At 31.5% G+C, this 20,509-nt stretch overlaps 2 protein-coding genes across 2 annotated transcripts in view; both read left to right on the top strand.

The window, feature by feature from the left end:
* The window catches only part of LOC135128613 (odorant receptor 4-like), a 17,434-nt gene extending 12,694 nt beyond the window's left edge, over nucleotides 1-4,740 (top strand). Inside the window, exon 7 of the mRNA XM_064055538.1 lies at nucleotides 4,721-4,740. The gene's annotated coding sequence lies outside the window, so the exon portion shown is untranslated. The remainder of the gene's footprint in view (nucleotides 1-4,720) is intronic.
* Nucleotides 2,374-20,509, top strand: LOC135128869 (odorant receptor 33a-like). Its single transcript, XM_064055945.1, has 7 exons — nucleotides 2,374-3,702; nucleotides 3,754-3,961; nucleotides 4,011-4,110; nucleotides 4,161-4,265; nucleotides 4,477-4,632; nucleotides 20,217-20,372; nucleotides 20,432-20,509. Exons 1-7 carry the CDS (start codon nucleotides 3,183-3,185, stop codon nucleotides 20,480-20,482), a joined length of 1,296 nt encoding a protein of 431 aa, XP_063912015.1. The 5' UTR covers nucleotides 2,374-3,182; the 3' UTR covers nucleotides 20,483-20,509.

Here is a 20,509-nt window from a genome sequence, read left to right as displayed (position 1 = left end):
GTGAAAAACCAGAAAATTGAATAATTCAGAAATCGAAAAATCGAAAAATTTAAAGTCGAACCTAAGAAAAATCTAAAACTGAAAAAATTGTAAATATCAAAAAGATAAAAATTGGAAAAATCGAAAAATCGAGAAATGGAAAGATCAAAAAATCGAAAAATGGAAGAAACGAAAAAGCGAAAATTTGATAAATTAAAAATTCGAAAAATCGGAAAAAGAAAAACCGAAAATTCGAATAATCGAAAATTCAAAACAATTGAGAACTCTAAAAATCGAAAAACCGAAAATTCGATTAATTGAGAATCTGAAAAATCGAAACTCCAAAAAACCGAACAATTCGTAAATAAAAATATGCACGCAAAAAAAATCGAAAAATCTAAAAATCGAAAAACCGAAAATCCGATTAATTGAGAATCTGAAAGATCGAAACTCCAAAAAACTGAACAATTCGTAAATAAAAATATGCACGCAAAAAAAATCGAAAAATCGAAAAATGGAAAAACCGATAAATCGGAAAGTCGAAAAATCAAAAAATCGAGAAATTAGAAATTGAAAAATTGAAAAAATGCAAAATCGAAATATTGAAAGCTAAATTAAAAAGAATTTTAAAAAATAAAAATTCGAAGATTTGAAAAATCGGGAAATCTAAATAATTAAAATATCGAAACATTGAAAAGTCGAAAATTCGGTAAATCAGAAAAGAAGGAACGGGAAATATAGAAAAATCGAGAAATGGAAAAATCAAATTCGAAAAATCGAGAAAAGTCAAAATATCGAAAAATGAAAAAAAAACGAAAATCGAAAACTTGAAGTCAAAAATTTGAAAAATCGAAAAATGAAAAACCGAAAATTCGAATAGCCGAAAGGTCAAACATTTCAAAAAAGCGGGAAATCGAAAATTAAGAAATCGAGATTCTGAAAATTCGGTTAATTGAGAAGCTGAAAAATCGAAACTCCAAAAAACCGAACAATCTGGAAATACAAATACGACAAATTAAAAATTTGAAAATCGGAGAACGAAAAATCGAAAATTCGAAACATCAAAAAGTCGAAAGATCGAAAAGTCGAGAAATATAGAAACCCAGAAGTTGGAACATCGAAGAATTGTAAAGTTGAAACACTGAAAAATCAAAAAATTGAGAAATCCAAAAATTGAAAAATTACAAAATCGAATAAAAGATAAATTAAAAATCTGAAAATTTGAAAAGTTGAAAAATTGGGAAGTCCAAAAAATCTAAAAATCGAGGAATCGAAAAATTGGATAATTGAGAAACCGAAAAATTGAAAAATCTAAAAAATCGAAAGTTCGAAATATCAAAAAGTCGAAAAATCAAAAAATGAGAAAAGTAAGAAAGGAAAAAATCGAAAAATAGAAAATTTGAAAAATCAATAATTCCAAAAATCGAAAAAAAGAAAAACAAATATCTAGAATAATCGAAAAGTAACAAATTTCGAAAAACCAGGAAATCGAACATTAAGAAATACAGAGACTGAAAATTGAGAACCCGAAGAATCGAAAAACTGAAAATTGGACTAGCTGATGAGGATCTCAAAAATTGAAACTCCAAAAAACCGAACAATCCGGAAATTTAAATACGAAAAAATTGAAATTCAAAAAATCCAAAAATCGAAAAATCGACAATGGAGAAATCGAAAAATCGAACGATCGCAAAATTGACAATTCGAAAAATCCAACATTTGAAGAAACAACAAATAATTGAGAATTTGGAAAATATAAAACTGAATATTCGAGAATCGAACAATAGTAAAAAAAACTTAAGAATTCGAAACCTTGAAACACTGAACAACCAAAATTTCAAAAATCGAGAATCCAAAAATGGAGAAATTGAACATCCTTCATTTGTTTTTGTTTTTCCCACTCTGTTTGGTACTATTCTGTCACTATTAATGTCTATATTTCGAGTTTACGGACGTATCTCTAAGTCATTTACATAGCAATGTATGTGTTTTTAAGTTGGAAATATGTTATTATTATTATTCGAGAAATTCAGTAATCGAGAAAATTGATCGAAGAAAATTATAAAATTTAACTTTTCAAATTTTTGATGACGTCACCAAAATTTTATCAAATACTGTTGATAATAGTACGGAAGAATGGGATGGGCAGTAAAGCATGTCGCGACAAAAATTTGTAAAGAACTAGAGAACAGAATAGATGATGGAAAATATTTGTCGAAATATTTTATGGTCACAACAGTGCACACAAATTTAGAGAAAATATTAATATAAAGTTATTAATGAGCTAAGTGAAATATTTCTGAAAAAAAGTATATTTAAGGATTTATAATTACTGCTACATTTTTATTTTTCAAATTACAGTTATTTGCTTAGTCTATTCTTGAATTCAAGTGCTCTCAGTTGTTTCCATTCGACACACCCAAAATTTTTCTTGTCTCTTGACACATGGTTTAAGAAGTTGATATACTGCTTCCTACTTTTAGCTAGAGTACTTTGAACCTCTCGAAAATAATAATGACTCAGAAGTGTTACAACTATTACTTCTTTATAGTAGCAATATAGTTTCTGAGAGAATACAACACAACAAAAATATTCTTTTTTTATGTCAGGGATTTTATGTGATTGGACCTTTTTATTTTTCTAACTTCATATTCACTCAGAAGACACCATCAGAAGGCTTGCAGTGGCAAACAAAAAAATGTGTAAAATATGCTTAAAATTTAGTAAGTGGTCCAAGTTTAAAATAATTGTTTACAGCACTTACTTTTTCTCTCTAAAACCACGTCCCACTTAATTTCGTTAGATGCTCTATTGTCACGATTTACATGTCCCTGGTTCAAAAGCACTTGCTAAAGTGTTGAAAAAGATTGATTTGGCAACCACGCTCCGTTTCATTCGTTTACATTTCACCTACGTTCTCTGATAAAACTAAATACATTTCTTTGAAAATTATATCCAAGTAAATAATATATGCATCTCTTTGTTGCATCGCTCAATAATTATCTATTATTCTTTTAAAATTGAAATTTGCGTGTTCTCAGCCGATGTTCTCTTTGATTAAAAATTCATTCAACTTATTTTATTTATGAAAAAATGCACTTACAGAGGGGAAACGATACCTATTAATATAGAACTTACAATTAATCGCCACACAGTTTTGCAGAGCACTGTGACAGTAGATTAATCGAGCTCTTTGTGTAACGATGGAAAATCCAAACCGGCAAAGTTTTATCTACAATTTAAAACTGATGAAAATTTTTAGATGGTATCCTCCAACTCAGTCGACGTTTGAGCGACTGCAAGGTTACGTTTTATATATTATTTTTCTCGTTCTTGGGGTGTCGTTGGTGGGTGTAGAAATGTTAATGCGAAGAGGATACGACATGATGCAAGCTATCTTTTTATGCGAAGGGACTTTCTTCGGGTTGAAGTTTTTGCCTATGTTTAGAAAAGGAGAGCAAATAAAACGCTGCATCAGTTACTTTGATGGTGTGGAATTTGGACCACGAGATAAAACAGAGCAACGAATTCTCAGCAACAGTGTGGTCCTTTGCCAAATAATAGCGAAAATTTACATTATTAGTATGGCGTGTTGTCAAGTGTTGTATTTATTGCCGTCATTGTTCTTGAGTGGATATGACTTGCCGTTACGGATGTGGCTACCCTATTCTACCACTTCGAGTTTAGTAAATTATTACACTGCATATGCTTACATCTGGGCTGGTAAGGATAATTTATTGTAAAAATTAATGTTATGACAAGTAATTATTTCAGTTATTTCCTACTGTGCTTTCACTAACGCATCACTTGATCCATTGATAGGAGGACTTATATTTCAAGCTGTGAGTCAGTTGAAAATTTTGAAACACAGAATACAGAATCCTGAAAACTTCGACCAATATACGTTCAGTGCGACGTTGCTTGAAAATTATATTTACCAAAAGGTAGTGGAATGTATAAAGCATCACACTGAAATACTAAAGTAAGATTTTCATTTTGTTTAACTTACATTAATTTTTATTAATTTTTAGTTTTATCAACGAATTCGATCAATGTTTATCTTGGTGTGTGTTCAATCAATTTCTTGGAACAACAGCTTTACTATGTTTCCTCATCACTGCAGTTCTTACGGTATAAATGTTCATTTAAAGGGTTATTCTCACTGTAATCGAGAACTTTAGGTTCCCCTTGCAAGCATAGATGGAATGACATACATTGTATACTTTTTCGTCATACTCTCCCAAATACTATTTTACTGCTATTTTGGAACACTTTTGTTTGAAGAGGTGCGTAATTAACATTTTTTATTTCATAATTTACTTATTTTTATTTTATTGTTTTAGAAGTATGAAATTATGTGGATGTATTTTGCTGAAAGGTTAACATCTCACATTTTCTAAAACCCCTGCAAAATTTTAATTCAGTTTTTGACGTAATAAATTGGTTTCATACTTCTAATTTTCGTTAAAAATTAGTTTAAATAATGACATATTTTAGAGCGATATGCTTGTCACAGCTACTTATTCAAGTCATTGGTACGAATACACTCTGGAAACACAAAAACTGTATCTTACTTTAATGGAGCGATCTAAGAGACCTACAATGCTTTCAGCTGGAGGATTATTGGATTTAACACTAAATACTTTTACTTCGGTAAGAATTTAAATGTAAAATATTATTAATCATAGAATTTTTTTAGATATTGAAAAAAAGCTATTCTGTGGTGGCTGCTCTAAAATAGAAATGATTATTATTAACCAGAAATTGTAATAGATCAAATTTATATGTATTTAATGACATTTTCTTATTCAAAAAATGAGAAGGGGAAACACATGAACAGTTTAGTTAATTTTATTCAAAAACTAGTGAGTATATCAAAATATTAGAAGCAACTTTGGTCTAAGACTTCTTTCAATTTGACAAAAATTTAACGCTTTACAAACACTTATTTAATGAATTTTGATTGTTTTACTTTGTGTAACTATAAAATACCTACTAAAACAAAAATAAAAATATGTTGATGAAACTAAACAACCACTATAAAAACAGCACAAATTTTTAAAAGAATAGTATATATTCACTTAAGCAATAAATTTAGGTGTACACTTGAACATTATCTCCACAACTAGCACTAGTAGCGTACTACAGTTATGTAAAATGCAGAATAAAATATGGCCTAATATTCTGGGGAAATTTAAGTGGTATCTTTAGAATATTTGTTGTTCAAAAGCAGTGCATCAGAGCAATCTTTAATCTGCATAAAACTAAAAGTTGTAAATTTAATAATAATAATAATAATTTATTGTCTGTAAGGGCTGCGTACAATTGCAATCATTAGACTTGTCAAATTTAATAAATATTAATATAAAAAATACAAAAAACAGAGATGCACATATAAACGTACTAACATACATATAAACACCTACATAGTAAGGAATTCATTCTTTGAGTAGACAGCTTTTTCCGTTAACAAAACTTTCACGGATTTAATAAATTTTTTGTCATTGTTGATTACTTAATATTTTCTGGCAGATGATTGTACAGTCTCAACGCTACCTCTCGAGGACCTTGTTGTACTAATGTAAGATTACATTTTTTATTATATAATTTATGGCTCATTCTTGTTTTGTTTTACATATCCAATGCATTCCAAAACATATATGCTGGGTATTGTTAATATTTTATGTTTTATAAAAAGTTGACGACATGAACCTCTTTGTGGTAGATTAAATATCACTCTAAGAATTTTTTTTGCATAATAAAAATTCTATTTACAAATACAGAGTTGCCCCAGCACATAATTCCGTACGAAAGGTAAGGGTTTATACATCCATGATAATATTTCATAAGTGTTGACACATTTACGTTTTCTTTTAACTGCCTTACACAGAAGCACAGGCTAGTCAGTTTTTTAACTACTATATCGATATGAGGTTCCCAAGTTAAATGTTCATCCACAGTCACACCTAAAACATTTACAACATTATTATGTTTTACTGAAGCTGTAGTGGATTTAATTAATACGCTAAAGTTTTTTTGCCTAGGATAAGCCAAAAACTGCAAATATGATGTTTTGTCTTTATTCAGAGATAAAAAGTTTTTAGAGCAATACGATTCCATACTTAAAACACATTTACTTCCATGAACACTTAAGGATGCTATATCATTAGATGTAACAATTGCTGTCGTCGTAATGAATAGTTCTTTTGGGAATGTATACAATTATTAATAAAGATTATAAAAAGGAGCGGGCCCAATATGCTGCCCTGAGGTACGCCGGTGCTAATGGCTTTTTTTGTCTGATAAATAGGGTCTCTGATTGTAAGTAACTTTTACCACCTGTTGTCGTCCTGTTAAATAATTTTTTACCCATTGTAAAGCTACACCTCTGATTCCGTATGCTTCCAGTTTATCACATATGAGGTTATGATTCAAAGTATCAAATGCACGGCTTAGGTCAAGATATATCCCTACTACTTTCTTTTTATCATCTAAAGAATCAAATATCTCCATTAACTTTGACACAATAGCATCTTGTGTTCTTCCTCCTTTTTTGAAACCAAATTGTTTGTCACTTAGAATATTGTGTCTTTCTATGAAGGAATATAATCTACGATAAAAGGCCTTTTCAAAAATTTTTGAAAAAATTGACAACAATGCAACAGGTCTGTAATTATTCATTTTTGACGTATTACCTTTTTTATGTATAGGTACAGTTATTGCTGTTGTGCTCATCTGGGAAAATTCCCGTACTAAATGAAGTATTTATTAAATTTGTGAGCACAACTATTGTGGTTTCAGGAACGTATTTTAAATAAATAATACGGTATCCCATCTAGTCCTTTCGATTTTTTATTAGCCACAGATGAAATAATGTAATATACCTCTGGTATTACTACAGGATCTAAAAACATTGAGTATCTATTAAATGGAATATTTTGTAGTCTATTTTTGTTATCATTACGGGTATTTTTAAAAGTTTTTGTTATATTCTGTATTGAATTAATAAAAAAGGAATTGAATCTATTTGCTACATTTAAACAACCTTATATTTTCATTTTCAGAGTTTTGTAATGTGTCTGGTAAATTATTTATTTTGTTATTAGGACGATGCGAATTTATTATTTTCCAAGCATCCTTACCTATATTCATCGATGTTTTTAGAATATTGTCATAATAATCTTTTTTTGTTTTTTTGACTAGAATTTTATGTTGATTTTGAAGGATCTTGTAGTGTTTTGGAACCTCAGGGTAAATTTTTGTGATTTTATGCATATCTTGTAATCTTCGGCTACTGGCAATAATTTCATTATTAAGCCAAGGTTTTGGGTGGATGGTTTTTTTTATATTGATTTCTTTTTCTTGGTTTGGGAACGCCAAATCAAAATAGTAGTCAAATAGTTGAAAACATTTTTGGAATTTTTTTGGTCCCGAATTGTTATAAACGTCACTCCATGATTCCGATTGTAACAGATTCTGAAATTTTTCTATATTTTTTTTTGAAAAATTTCTTTTATAAACTATGCATTTTTTATTGTCGTTTAATTTATTAATTAAACCATTAATTTGGAGCAACTGCCCGTAATGATCTGTGATATCGTTTTCGATGATATGAGTAGTGGCTTTTGTTGAAATTGTTCGATATGAAGATGTTATCAATGGTTGTTTTTGACTTACCGCAGACTCTGGTCGGTTCAAAGACATATTGTTCTAGACCATATGGTGATAAAGTATCAAGAACCAAATTTTTGTCCTTATTTATTTATAAAACACAATCAACTAACCCTCTCTAGTCTGTTCATACACTGATTTCCATAAAAATCCGAACACCTTGAAATAGTTGGCTGATGAAACTGAAAGTTTCACCAAATGTGCATTAAATCGAACCAAATAAATGATTAAAATAAGAGGCGTAAAACTTGTGAAAAACTTTGTGATATGTCTCTATTCCCTTTGATTTTTTGGGTTCTTCATAAAGTTTTGTAAGTGTTTTTCTGATAGGTCTTCCTCTATCGCTTCTTTCCGCTCCTTCCTTGGTCTGTCTCTTTTCCTTTTGCCCTCCGGAATGTTCCACGCCACCATCTTAACTCCTTTTGTCTTTCTAAAAAATTCCTTTTTTTCCTGCAACATATTTGCTTCACTATCTTTCTTTGACTATTATAATTCCTTGTATTTTGTTCGTTTCTTATCTGCAGCATTTTCATTCTGGATAACTTTTAATGTTTTATTTCTGCTTCGCGTTCTTCGTCTAACCATTCTTTCCTTCCTCTTGCTTTTGTTTTATTCACATGTCTTTTTGTCGTTTCTGTTACTATGCGTTCTATATTGTTCCATTTGGTATTTAATTTTTTTTCTTTTGAAAGATCTTGCTTTTCGAGGTTTCTTTCTATGTCTGCTTCATATTTTGTTTTGATTTCCTGTGCTTGTAATTATTCTGTATTGTACCCTACTTCATGTTTCCTCGTGTGTTCTTTGTCTTATCCTTTCCATTGCTTTAGCTTTGCCCCAAAAATGGTCTGAATCTGTGTCAGCCCCTCGACAGGTTTTCACTGATGTTATCAACATAGAATGTTTTCCCTGGATCAGTACGTGATCAATCTGGTTTGTTTCTTTTCTTCCTGGAATGATCCACGTTCCCTTGTGCATATCTTTTCTTTGAAATTGCATAGTTACTATTTTCATATTTCTTTCTATGGCCAATTGGATTAATCTTAGACCATTCTTGTTTGATTCTTCATGCCTGCTGTGTTTTCCTAATATTTCTTTATATATTTCTTCTCTCCTTACTTTTGCACTTGCGTCTCCCATTATATTTATGATATCTCTTTTTGTTATTTTGTCGATAACTCTGTCCACTTCTTCATAGAATGCGTCATTTACATCATCTTCATTTTCTTCTGTCGGTGCATGTGTATTTAGAACGAATAGATTTTGGTTTATCCCACAGATCCTATCTGCTATTTGCATAAAGTCTATTATTTTTCCTTTAAGCCTCTGTTCCACTATAAAACTTGTCCCAAACTGTCTCGTTGCGCCTCTACATTTAAACAGATTGTTCTTGTCTTCTTCTTGTATTCCTTTACCTGCCAGAGATGTGTTTCTTGTAAAGCTATTGTTTCTATTTTATATCTTTTAATTTCCAATAAGATTTTTGATAGCTCATTCTTCATAAATACCACATACTCGTACATTCCATGTTAATATGTGTATACTATTTTGTTTTTGTTTCATTCCTCTATTCGTTATTTCTCTTCTTTTTTTTGCTTGTTACCATATTCATTGCCGTATTCATTGTCTGGCCAAATTATTTGAAAAAATCTCTAACGGATTTTCTGTTATTCAATTTCCAAGAGACACAATTCAGTGTTTTTTTCACCAGTGGCTAAATTATGGTTAAGTTTGATTCAGCAAGATAGATATTATCAGTTCACGATCTTTATATAGTGGGGTTGGTCATGAAAATCTAGTGAGTTTGTTGGTATTCGATGCAGAAGAATAAAAATTGCCTGAACATTTTTCGTCAGGTTATGTTTTATTAAATTGAAGGTTAAAAAATATGCCAGAAATATAAACATTGTTGCCGATACTTTCAGTTTTCAGTAGCAATGACCAAGTTAACGGTATCCATTTCTTAGAAAGCATAAAACTTTACGCTATTTAAAACAGTTATTCGGCTTTTTGTAAGTGTTTATTTCATATATAAGGAATAAACACTAAAATTTCACTTAAACATTGTTTTTATATGAATGGGGGTTCTACATACGACTATTGTTGCATGCCACATTTAGCATCTCATCTTTAATTCTCAATCATCAATTCGTTCTGCTCGCCCACTCTTCTTAGAAATGGAAAATTCGATTTTTGTGAACAGCCTATTTCCATATCTTCCAACTTCTTTTTTCACTTTTCTAAGATTACTAAAAAGGTTGGTAAAAGACAACAAACTTGCTCCAGTGCTTTGATGGGTTTAGCTGTTCTGAAACATTTTTCCGGCCTTAAATTGAATGATTTATCTATATAGCTATTACTAATGCTTACGTAGGTGCTCTTTATTTGTTTTTACTAAGTACTTCCAAACACTTATTAATAAGAACGTAACTATACGCCTTCTCCAGGTCCATGAAGAGTTACAAAAAAAATGAAAATGCTTAAAATTTGGTGCAAAGTAACAACGTCGATGATCTAACTAAAACTATACTTATTTTGTTGTACGTCAGGTAGTTTTTCACATACTACCTTGGTAAATTTAGAACGAAAGATGCGTAAAAATATCACCCCCCGACAAGCTACAATTTACTCCATTTCCATTATTTCGCTATGAAAATCTGTATCATCACCGTCATTTTCAAATTCAGATTCTGAATCAGATTCACCTAGCGAAATAATGAAAGGAGGTATGGATTCATACGAAATATTTCCTATATTTTTTTCCCAATCTGCAAAAATAAGTTTTTCACAATGTTTACAAAAATTTTGTCACATGCTTGGAGTGCATTTAGAAAGCGCCTCAAGCCATAAATTCTCCACCCTAATTTTTAATGAAGGTTGAGAATTTATGTGCTTATTGTAATAGTTCTTACAAAATCCCTAGGCCATTTCAATTGGATTATATTGACAATGGTATGGAGATAATCTAAGAACTTCATTTTTTTTCTATTGTTTCTGAAGGGTTTAATTAAATCCCACAACTGTTTCTTCGAAATTTTTTTCTCAAATTCAACACTATGTTTAAAGAGCCATTTCTGTATTTCACATTTTTGCTAGAAAAAGTGGGTGGTTTATCCAACTGAACCGAATGATACGGTGCATTGTCTAAAACAACCACACATTTTTGGTTCAACTTTTCCAAAGCAGGAATGAGCTGATTAACCACCCAATTTTGAAAAATTGTCCCGTCTGTCGTTTTATGATAGTCTCTATCGTTATTTTTTGAATTTAAAAAACTGTTACAACCATCCAAGAACCCCGTTGAACAATCTCCGTGGAGAATAGTAAACCTTGATCCTTCACTTTTAGTTTTGGTGGGATTGCTTTTTAGATCATTATCGTGCACCCAGCGACGAATGGACGAACCATTTTGACAGATCCATGTTTCATCCAAATACACGAAAGTCAAATTTTCACAAGAGTTTGAAAACTGTAAATATGTTCTCAAAAAAGTAATTTTGGCTGCAACATGTTTTTGTTCACGTAGAATTTTCCGACCATTTACTTCCCTGCGTTTATAACCAATTGACTTAAGAATTTTGTATAATGTGGTTCGCCCCCTTATAAATTCCAACTGTTCCCTAGAATATGCCAAAAGAGTATCTACAGTGAAATATTCGTTTTTTTCATTAAGTTGCCAAATTTGTCGTTGCAGGTCTTTCCGAAACATATAATTTGTAAATAAATCCGTTGGTTTTCGCTTGCCAGATAGTGATGTTTTTAAATTTTGGTCTCCTGTTGATAAAATTTTTCGCCACAGTTGATGTTTTCACCTATGAGAAAAAAAATTAAAAAATATTTTACACCGTATTTTTACATTACAGAAAATATGTTCGGACCCTCATAGTTACTTCTTCGAAAGAAAGATCGGGCCTATCTTTTCGAAACTGCAAAAAACATCGTTTTATTATTATTTGCTTGCTTGATTAAAATATTGCTTCTAATAATTTTGATCTAATAAATGAAGTAGAAAAGTAGCAATCCAGCTCAGACTACTGACAGGCAACTTAATTTTCGTTTTAACATTTCCTAGAAACTAAGTCGAGTTGAATTGAAAAAAACCATATAGGCAACCAAAACCCCTGGAAAACTCTTTCTTACTTATTCTAATGGAACGATCTCAGCACTTTTACTTTGGTAAGAATTTAAAGGTAAAATATTTTCTATTCATTAAAATTTTCTATATCGTATAACGAAGCTATTTTATTATTATTATATTACACAGTAAATAGGACACAAGCTCTTACTTCGAGTCCGACAAGACTTTCCACAAACCATTCCTGAACAGAACCACTTGTGCATTTGGACGAAAGTTCAAAAAAATTGAATGTGATTACTGATTAGTTAAAACTAGAATACCAAAATAAAAGTCAAACTGTTTGTTAAACTAAACTGGCATATTTATTATATATATATAATATATATATATCTTTCCTTCAAAAATATTATAACTACCACTAAACTAAACGGCTGTTGTAAAAAATACTTTAAATTTTATGCTTTTAAGTTTTTACGTGTTTTCGATCTATAACTCCCACCCTATTTCGATCACATGATTCATTAGCACACGATGACTGCGCTTCCGTCGGTAAAGAGCCATTTTTTCGAATTAAAACAACAAGAATTGAATAGGCAGTTTAACCTAATGAAAAAAAAAAAAAACAATTTCAATACGTAAAACTGAGATTTTTAGTGGGTACTTACAGTGATTTTTGTTTTCACCAATAGAGACACTATGAGAGGTTTTGTAGTGGAACTACAAAGAGTTAAATGACTATACTTACAGCGGGGTCAATCACATGTATTTCCTAATTTCCTTTGCTAACAGAACCGGAAATATCCCCGACCCACCCCAACCAAACAGCTCGATACCGTTGGCTCGCCTTAATCACCCTTATATATCGTATAGGCAACCAGTAATTCTAGATTTTCAGACAGTGACACGTCAGAAGCGACGACCAAAAAAATTAAATTAGTCTTCCCGAAACTACCATAAATCTACAATTTTCCAAAAAAGGATCCAGTAGTGGTCCTAAACAGTTTCTGAAATATTCAAGTGATTTCATACTTTTGTATACTTGTAAGTAAAGAAGTTTTTTAGTGGTAGGTAGTGGTTCTAAAACAGGTTTGTATTTTATTATTGTGCAGTAAGTCAGATAAAAGTTTACCACTGAACTGACACTTGGAATATTCACCATAAGTTTTAATAAATAAAATTTGTGAGCTTTTTGTGAAAAAAATTTAGATTTTTACAATTTTACGCTGTTGATGTGTACCACTACTACTTCATTTTTTTAAATATAGACTGAGAGACTTGGGTCCATAGAGGAGGATCAATTTGACATCTTTCAAACGGGAAAACTTTAATATTTTCTTGGAGGTTTGATAGTTTGTTTCGAGTCTAATAATTTTCTTGTATGCTTAATAATTTTTATGCTGCTTGAATTTGAACATTTATTCTCGAAGGCGCTGCTTTAGAGGCAGCGTTTCCTATACCACAAAATTTTGATTTTGATCGTGTTGAATGAGTGATTTTTGTATGTGATATGGGGTTTCGCTCCACAAGATAACCTGTGAATGCATTTTGCTTTATTCTTGAAATAAAACAGGGTTAAGTAGTGGTACTTTCGCTTGCTTATTTTACAGATACTAAGAGAGACTGTTTGGTTTCTAATATAGGCAACTAACAATTGCTCTGGTCCTACGTCTATAATGGGAGAAAACAAGAAATATTTTCACATTTTAAAAGCGGTTTAATACCACTCTTTAAAGTCGAGATCTTGCTTTGAGAACACTTTTGTAATGGTTAAAGCAAAAGATAAAAAAGATCAGTTAATAAAATTGAATACATCTTACAAGTTAATTCCGTGAAAAAAATTAACTCCTTAGCAGAGAACACAATGAAAAACGAAGGTGGTGTAAAATCATTTTAGACGTTGGTTTATGTTAATTAATTTCTGTAAGTTTCAAGCTTCTATCCTAAAACACTGCAGTGGAACAGGAAAATTGGGACACCCGTACTAAAAAGAAACGCTTAAATTTGCTTATATGTTTTAATTTTTAACAGCTTTTTTAGTGATAATCTATTCCGCCGTTTTTTTAATTTTCATTAATTTAAAAAAAAATGTAAAGCAACAGCGCGGTTTAGGTTACCACTAAAAAACTGTTCAAAAATTAAAAAAAACACCAAACAAACCATATTCAAAGACCACCGAACGATTTTTATACTGTGATTGCTTGTAAATCTTATGTAAATTATTCTGGGTGAGTGTACTTTCTGATTAACTGATTTTCGAAGAAAGATTTGTTTTCGTAGAAAATTTTCTTCTATAATTGTTTTTCTAGAAATGTAGATACACGTCTGCATAGTAAATAAATAACGAGTTTATGATACTTCAGTTATTTTGGCAGTGTCATTAATGGTATTGTAACATCTCAGTTTTTCCTTTTAGAGATATTTTAATGTGAATCTTGGATTAAATTTCCTCTTGGCTAAAAAAAAAAAAGAAAAAACAAACTAAAACGAATCATTCGTTTAAATTTAATTCTAGTTTTTAATATTTCTAATAAATCTGCTAATTTTAAAAACAATACTTATGAATTTTAACGTTTTAGGAACTTTACAACGCCACAACTGAATAATCAGTAAAGACGAATTCATTGTGGCTATAGTAATACGAGATACAAACAACTAATTTAATCAAATTTTCATCAAAGTCGGTAAACTTTAGATGAAAACCCTGACTACGCCATAATCGGCGCAGGTTTCGTGTTCATTGAAATGTCGTTGGATATTTTAATTTCGGCTTTGATGTAAAATTAATTCAGAACGCTAATTATAGGACGCTGCTTCGGCGGCTGCACCAGAAAAAATAAAAGATTGTTTCATAGCATATAAAAGTGAGCTATTGTCATTTAATCAATTTGTCTTCAAGTTTACTTGTTCCTTATTAATACGGTTCTCCATTTAAAATGACCAACGTTATTAAATTCAGTACAACGAAATCCATGTTGTTAAAGAAGCTAATAACATGTGTGTTTATTTATACGTTGTGGGTTACGTTAACGGAAAATGTGAAAAGTTCAGAAAAAATATTAACTGCAACATCATGTCTTGTAGTGAAACTTATACTAAGTGTTAAGATTATTAAGATTAAGCACTTCAGCATTTGTATTAAAGGTGCAGGAAAGAAGATCGTTATTTCTGTGAATCGTATTTCTTTTGAAGGACGGCGAATTTAATTTTGTACTACATTTTTTACAAGGTAATGTTCACAGAGTAAAGAATTTTCGTTAAAGATTTTTCTTGCAGAACCATGGACAGGAATGAGTTGTGCAGTTAAATGTTTGATAATATTTTACAAATGATTTTCAAGGTAAATCAAGACTAAAACTGAAGACTGATTGTAGAATGTTGTGTGGTAATAAATTTTGTACATTAATAAGCCACTTATTACTTCCCTCCATTCCTGAATTCCTTCTGCTCTTAATATAAGCAGTTTGTGTTAAAGTTTAATTTATGATAAACAAGCAGGTAATTTAAAATAATAATAAAACACGAAATCTATGTTAAATCTATTATATTGGTTTATTTTTTTTATAAAAACATACATTAAATTTCACTTTAATAATACTGCAATAAAGGAAGATTTTTTTGTAATTTGTCGTTTTCTGAAGCAAAAACTCGTAATTGATAATATTTTTTTTTAAACGCTCTGCAGTTTAATTAAAGTGTAATAACAACGCAAACGATGGATGTCGTCTACATAATTTACCCCTTTTTGCCTATTTTTTCTTAATAGTAGTAGTCTTCTTTCGACAACACGATAGTTAAACATGTTTTCATTTTCTTGTTGGGAAAAAAAGACTTCGCATATTAAGAAAATATTGTCAAAATGTAAGCCCCACCCACCCACCCCATCTCAATTGTGATGATTTTTTTATTCATCCTGAGCCGAGGGGTGAAGCTTAGTTGCAAAATTGTCATTCCTCCACAAGAAATTAGCATCTGAAATATGTTTTCACAGTGTAAAATTTTGTAGAGGCATTTGGATTTTGTAATTAAACTCCGCCCCTCAATCTGATTAGGAATGAAAAACTCATCACAACTGAGATCGGTGCGGGTGGGTGGAGCTTAATCTGTGTCATTTTGCAATTAAGCTTCGCCTCTCGGCTCGCGACAAATAAAAAAAATCATCATAATGGAGATAGGGTGGGTGGGCGGGGTTTTATATTTTCCTTTTCTTTATCATACGTTGCTTTCTTTTCACAACATGAAACTTAAAACAAGTTCAAAACGGTGAATTCTTGCAGCGAAATATACATTTTGCAATTACGCTCCGCCCCTCGATCTAACAACGAATGAAAAATTCATCACAATTGAGATCGGGATGGGTAGGTCGTGCTTAATTTTTTGTTTTTAATGTATGTAGTTTTCTTTTGACAACACGATAGTTAAACATGTTTTCTTTTTCTTGTTGGTAAAAGAAGACTTCCCATATTAAGAAAAAAGGGACAAAATATAAGCCCCGCCCACCCACCCGGTCTCAATTGTAATGATTTTTTTAATGTATCGTGAATCGAGGGACGAAGCTAAGTTTAAAAATTCTCATTCCTCTACAAGAAATTTCCATGTGAAATATGTTTTCAAAGGGTAAAATTTTGTCGAGGAATTTCGATTTTGTAATTAAACTCCGCCCCTCAATCTCATTAGAAATGAAAAAAAAACTCATCACAACTGAGATCGGTGCAGGTGGGTTGGGCTTAATTTACTCAAAATGTATGAACACGATTACTTAAGAACATGTTCCACATAGCATTTTGAATTAAGCTTCGCCTCTCGGTTCGCGACAAATAAAAAAAATCATCATAATGGAGATAGGGTGGGTGGGCGGGGTTTATATTTTCCTTTTCTTTATCATACATTGCATTCTTTTCACAACATGAAACTTAAAACAAGTTCAAAACGGTAAATTCTTGTAGCGAAATATACATTTTGCAATTACGCTCCGCCCCTCGATCTAACAACGAATGTGTTAGAGTGAATGAAAAATTCATGACAATTGAGATCGGGATGGGTAGGTCGTGCTTAATTTTTTTGTTTTTAATGTATGTAGTTTTCTTTCGACTACACGATAGTTAAACATGTTTTCTTTTTCTTGTTGGTAAAAGAAGACTTCCCATATTAAGAAAAAAGGGACAAAATATAAGCCCCGCCCACCCACCCCGTCTCAAATGCGATGATTTTTTTAATGCATCGTAAATCGAGGGACGAAGCTAAGTTTAAAAATTCTCATTCCTCTACAAGAAGTGTCCATGTGAAACATGTTTTCAAAGGGTAAAATTTTGTCGACGAATTTCGATTTTGTAATTAGACTCCGCCCCTCAATCTTATTAGAAATGAAAAACTAATCACAACTGAGATCGGTGCGGGTGGGTGGGGTTTAATTTACTTACTCAATGTATGAACACGATTACTTAAGAACATGTTTTACATAGCATTTTGCGATTAAGCTTCGCCTCTCGGCTCGCGACAAATAAAAAAAATCATCATAATGGAGATAGGGTGGGTGGGCGGGGTTTATATTTTCCTTTTCTTTATCATACGTTGCTTTCTTTTCACTACATGAAACTTAAAACAAGTTCAAAACGGTAAATCCTTGTAGGGAAATATGTATTTTGAAATTACGCTCCGCCTCTCGATCTAACAACGAATGAAAAATGTATCACAATTGAGATCGGGATGGGTGGGTCCTGCTTATTTTTTTTTGTTTTTAATGGATGTAGTTTTCTTTCGACAACACGATAGTTAAACATGTTTTCATTTTCTTGTTGAGAAAAGTAGACTTCCCATATTATGAAAAAAGGGACAAAATATAAGCCCCGCCCACCCACCCCGTCTTAATTGCGATGATCTTTTTAATGCATCGTGAATCGAGCGACGAAGTTAAGTTTAAAAATTCTCATTCCTGTACAAGAAATTTCCATGTGAAATATATTTTCAGAGGGTAAAATTTTGTAGAGAAATTTCGATTTTGTAATTAAACTCCGCCCCTCAATCTGATTAGAAATGAAAAACTCATCACAACTGAAATCGGTGCGGGTGGGTGGGGCTTAATCTGTGTTTTTTTTTACTCAAAATGTATGAACCCGAATACTTAAGAACATGTTTCACATAGCATTTTCTTATTAACAATTAAGCCTCGCCTCTCGGCTCGCGACAAATAAAAAAATTCATCATAATGGAGATAGGGTGGGTGGGCGGGGTTTATATTTTTCTTTTCTTTAGCATACGTCGCCTTCTTTTCAGAACATGAAACTTAAAACAAGTTCAAAACGGTAAATTCTTGTAAGAAAATATGTATTTTGCAATTACGCTCCGCCCCTCGATCTAACAACGAATGAGAAATTCATCACAATTGAGATCGGGATGGGTAGGTCGTGCTTAATTTTTTTGTTTTAAATGTATGTAGTTTTCTTTCGACAACACGATAGTTAAACATGTTTTCTTTTTCTTGTTGGTAAAAGAAGACTTCCCATATTAAGAAAAAGGGACAAATTATAAGCAAGGTCTCAATTGTGATGATTTTTTTAATGCATCGTGAATCGAGGGACGAAGCTAAGTTTAAAAATTCTCATTCCTCTACAAGAAATTTCTATGTGAAATATGTTTTCAGAGGGAAAAATTTTGTAGAGGAATTTGGATTTTATAATTACAGCCCCTCAATCTGATTAGGAATGGAAAACTCATCACAATTGAGATCGGGGCGGGAGGCGGGGCTTAATCTTTGGCTTTTTTTACTCAAAACGTATAGTTTTCTTTAAAGAAGACGATTACCTTACTTAAGAACATATTTCATACAGCATTTTCTTATAAAAATAAGCATTTTGCAATTAAGCTTCGCCTCCCGGCTCACGACAATTGAAAAAAAATCATCATAATGGAGACAGGGTGGGTGGGCGGAGTTTATATTTTGCTCTTATATTATTTATATTTAAAAAAAATATATTAAATAATTTCAAGTTGCATAATAAGATATTTTGCTCAATATAGTTATGTTTCTTAAAAACGCTCACAATTATGTTGCCATCCAAGCTGAGCATTATTGAACAGTGCTATAATAATCATTACGCAATTTTTGGGTCATAAGTTTTCTTTAAACATTTATTACCTTATTTGCTGCGCTTCAATTAAAAAATCCTTTATTAAATGCAATTCAGCCACAGGTAGACATATCGATTAATATCAATTATTAAATTATTATTAGTTATATTCCTTTTGAAGTCCATAAGTCCTGAAACAAGCGCTTATGTAGCTTTATTTTGCGTCCCTTTGATCTAAAATGCATGCACTTCCCATCTATATAAAAAAAACAACATTAATGCAACTGCATTTGTGCATTTCACAGACTGCAGTCATGTCGGGCATAATCACCCAAAGTTTTCAGTTCAACTTGTTTGTGTTAAAAGCGTTTTACTTATATCCACCAGAAAAACAAACGTATTTATACAAAATTCGGACCTTAATTTTATACGTGTTGTGTGTGGTTGCTGTTCCTACGATAAGTATAATCAATTTAATAAGTTCGGAAGATTTGAATGTCGAAAGGGCCAACTATAACGCTGCTTTCTTGGTACAAGCGACAAGTTTTATCACGAAATTTCTACCTTTTGTGATACATGGTCAAAAGATTAAGAAATGCATTACCTACTTCGAAAGTTTCAAGACAGATAAAGAAAACCATCAGATGATCTTAAACGATTGTATCAGAATTTGTCGAAGAAATACTTTCGGTTTTTTTGTTTGTGTAGTTGGAGGTGGAATTAGTTGGGTGTCGAAACCCTTTTTTTGGAAGGATCGAAGCTTTCCGATTGATGTTTGGTTGCCATTTGATGCCACAACAAATAATTTTGTTTATTTTTGCGTCTACTTATTTGTAGCCACAGGTAATTTTCTACACTATTTTTACACAGTGTTTTTTTTTATTATTAATATTTAGGTCCACTTGTGTCTAGCCTTATAACCGGAGTCACTGACCCTCTTATCGCAGGTCTTGCGTATCATGCAACAACTCAAATGAAAATTTTGAAACATAATCTACGAAATCTTGGAGAAATCTTGCAAGTAGGGTCAACAGAATCCAATATACAAAAAATAATTTACAACGAAATCAAGAAATGTATTGACCATCATGAAACCATTTTAAAGTATAAATTTTTCGTACACGGTAAGATTAATTTTTTTTTAAATTAACTTCACAGGTTTGTCAAAGACTACGAAGATTGTTTCTCGTGGGTGGTGTTTAGCCAGATTTCAGCCAGCGTTTTCGTAGTATGTTTCTGCTGCTTACAATTAAGCAAGGTTGAAACATTGGATTATTATGTTTGCCAACTGGCTGCTTACTTCAGTGTTATTTTGACCGAAATATACTTTTATTGTTATTATGGGTTTACAGTTTCTGAAGAGGTAAATGTATTTATTTTTTTAACTAGGAGAAAACTATTTTGGTTTATTCCACTTTATGTTCTAGAACGACTCTTTAGCAGCTGCGGTATATATGACTGAATGGTACAAATACGATGTCAAAAATCAAAAAGCGCTGTTAACCGTTATGGAAAGGTCAAAACGGCCGGTTGTAGTTACGGTTGGAAAATTTGTTGACTTGTCTTTAATAACATTTACAACAGTAAGTATTCTTTGGTATATTCGTGCTATACGTAAGCATGTTTTTGCGTTTTTTTTTAGATTTTGAGGAGGTCCTACTCTCTGTTGGCAGTGTTAAAAAATTATCAGTAATTGAAAAATTTCCAGTGAAATCCAAGT

This window comes from Zophobas morio, unplaced genomic scaffold, assembly GCF_036711695.1.
Source record: "Zophobas morio isolate AGI-343-1 ecotype UQ-CSIRO unplaced genomic scaffold, CSIRO_AGI_Zmor_V1 ptg000014l, whole genome shotgun sequence".
In the NCBI taxonomy this organism is placed as follows: Eukaryota; Metazoa; Arthropoda; class Insecta; order Coleoptera; family Tenebrionidae; genus Zophobas; species Zophobas morio.
Note: the sequence above shows the minus strand (reverse complement) of the source record. Positions and strands in the feature narration are given on the sequence as shown.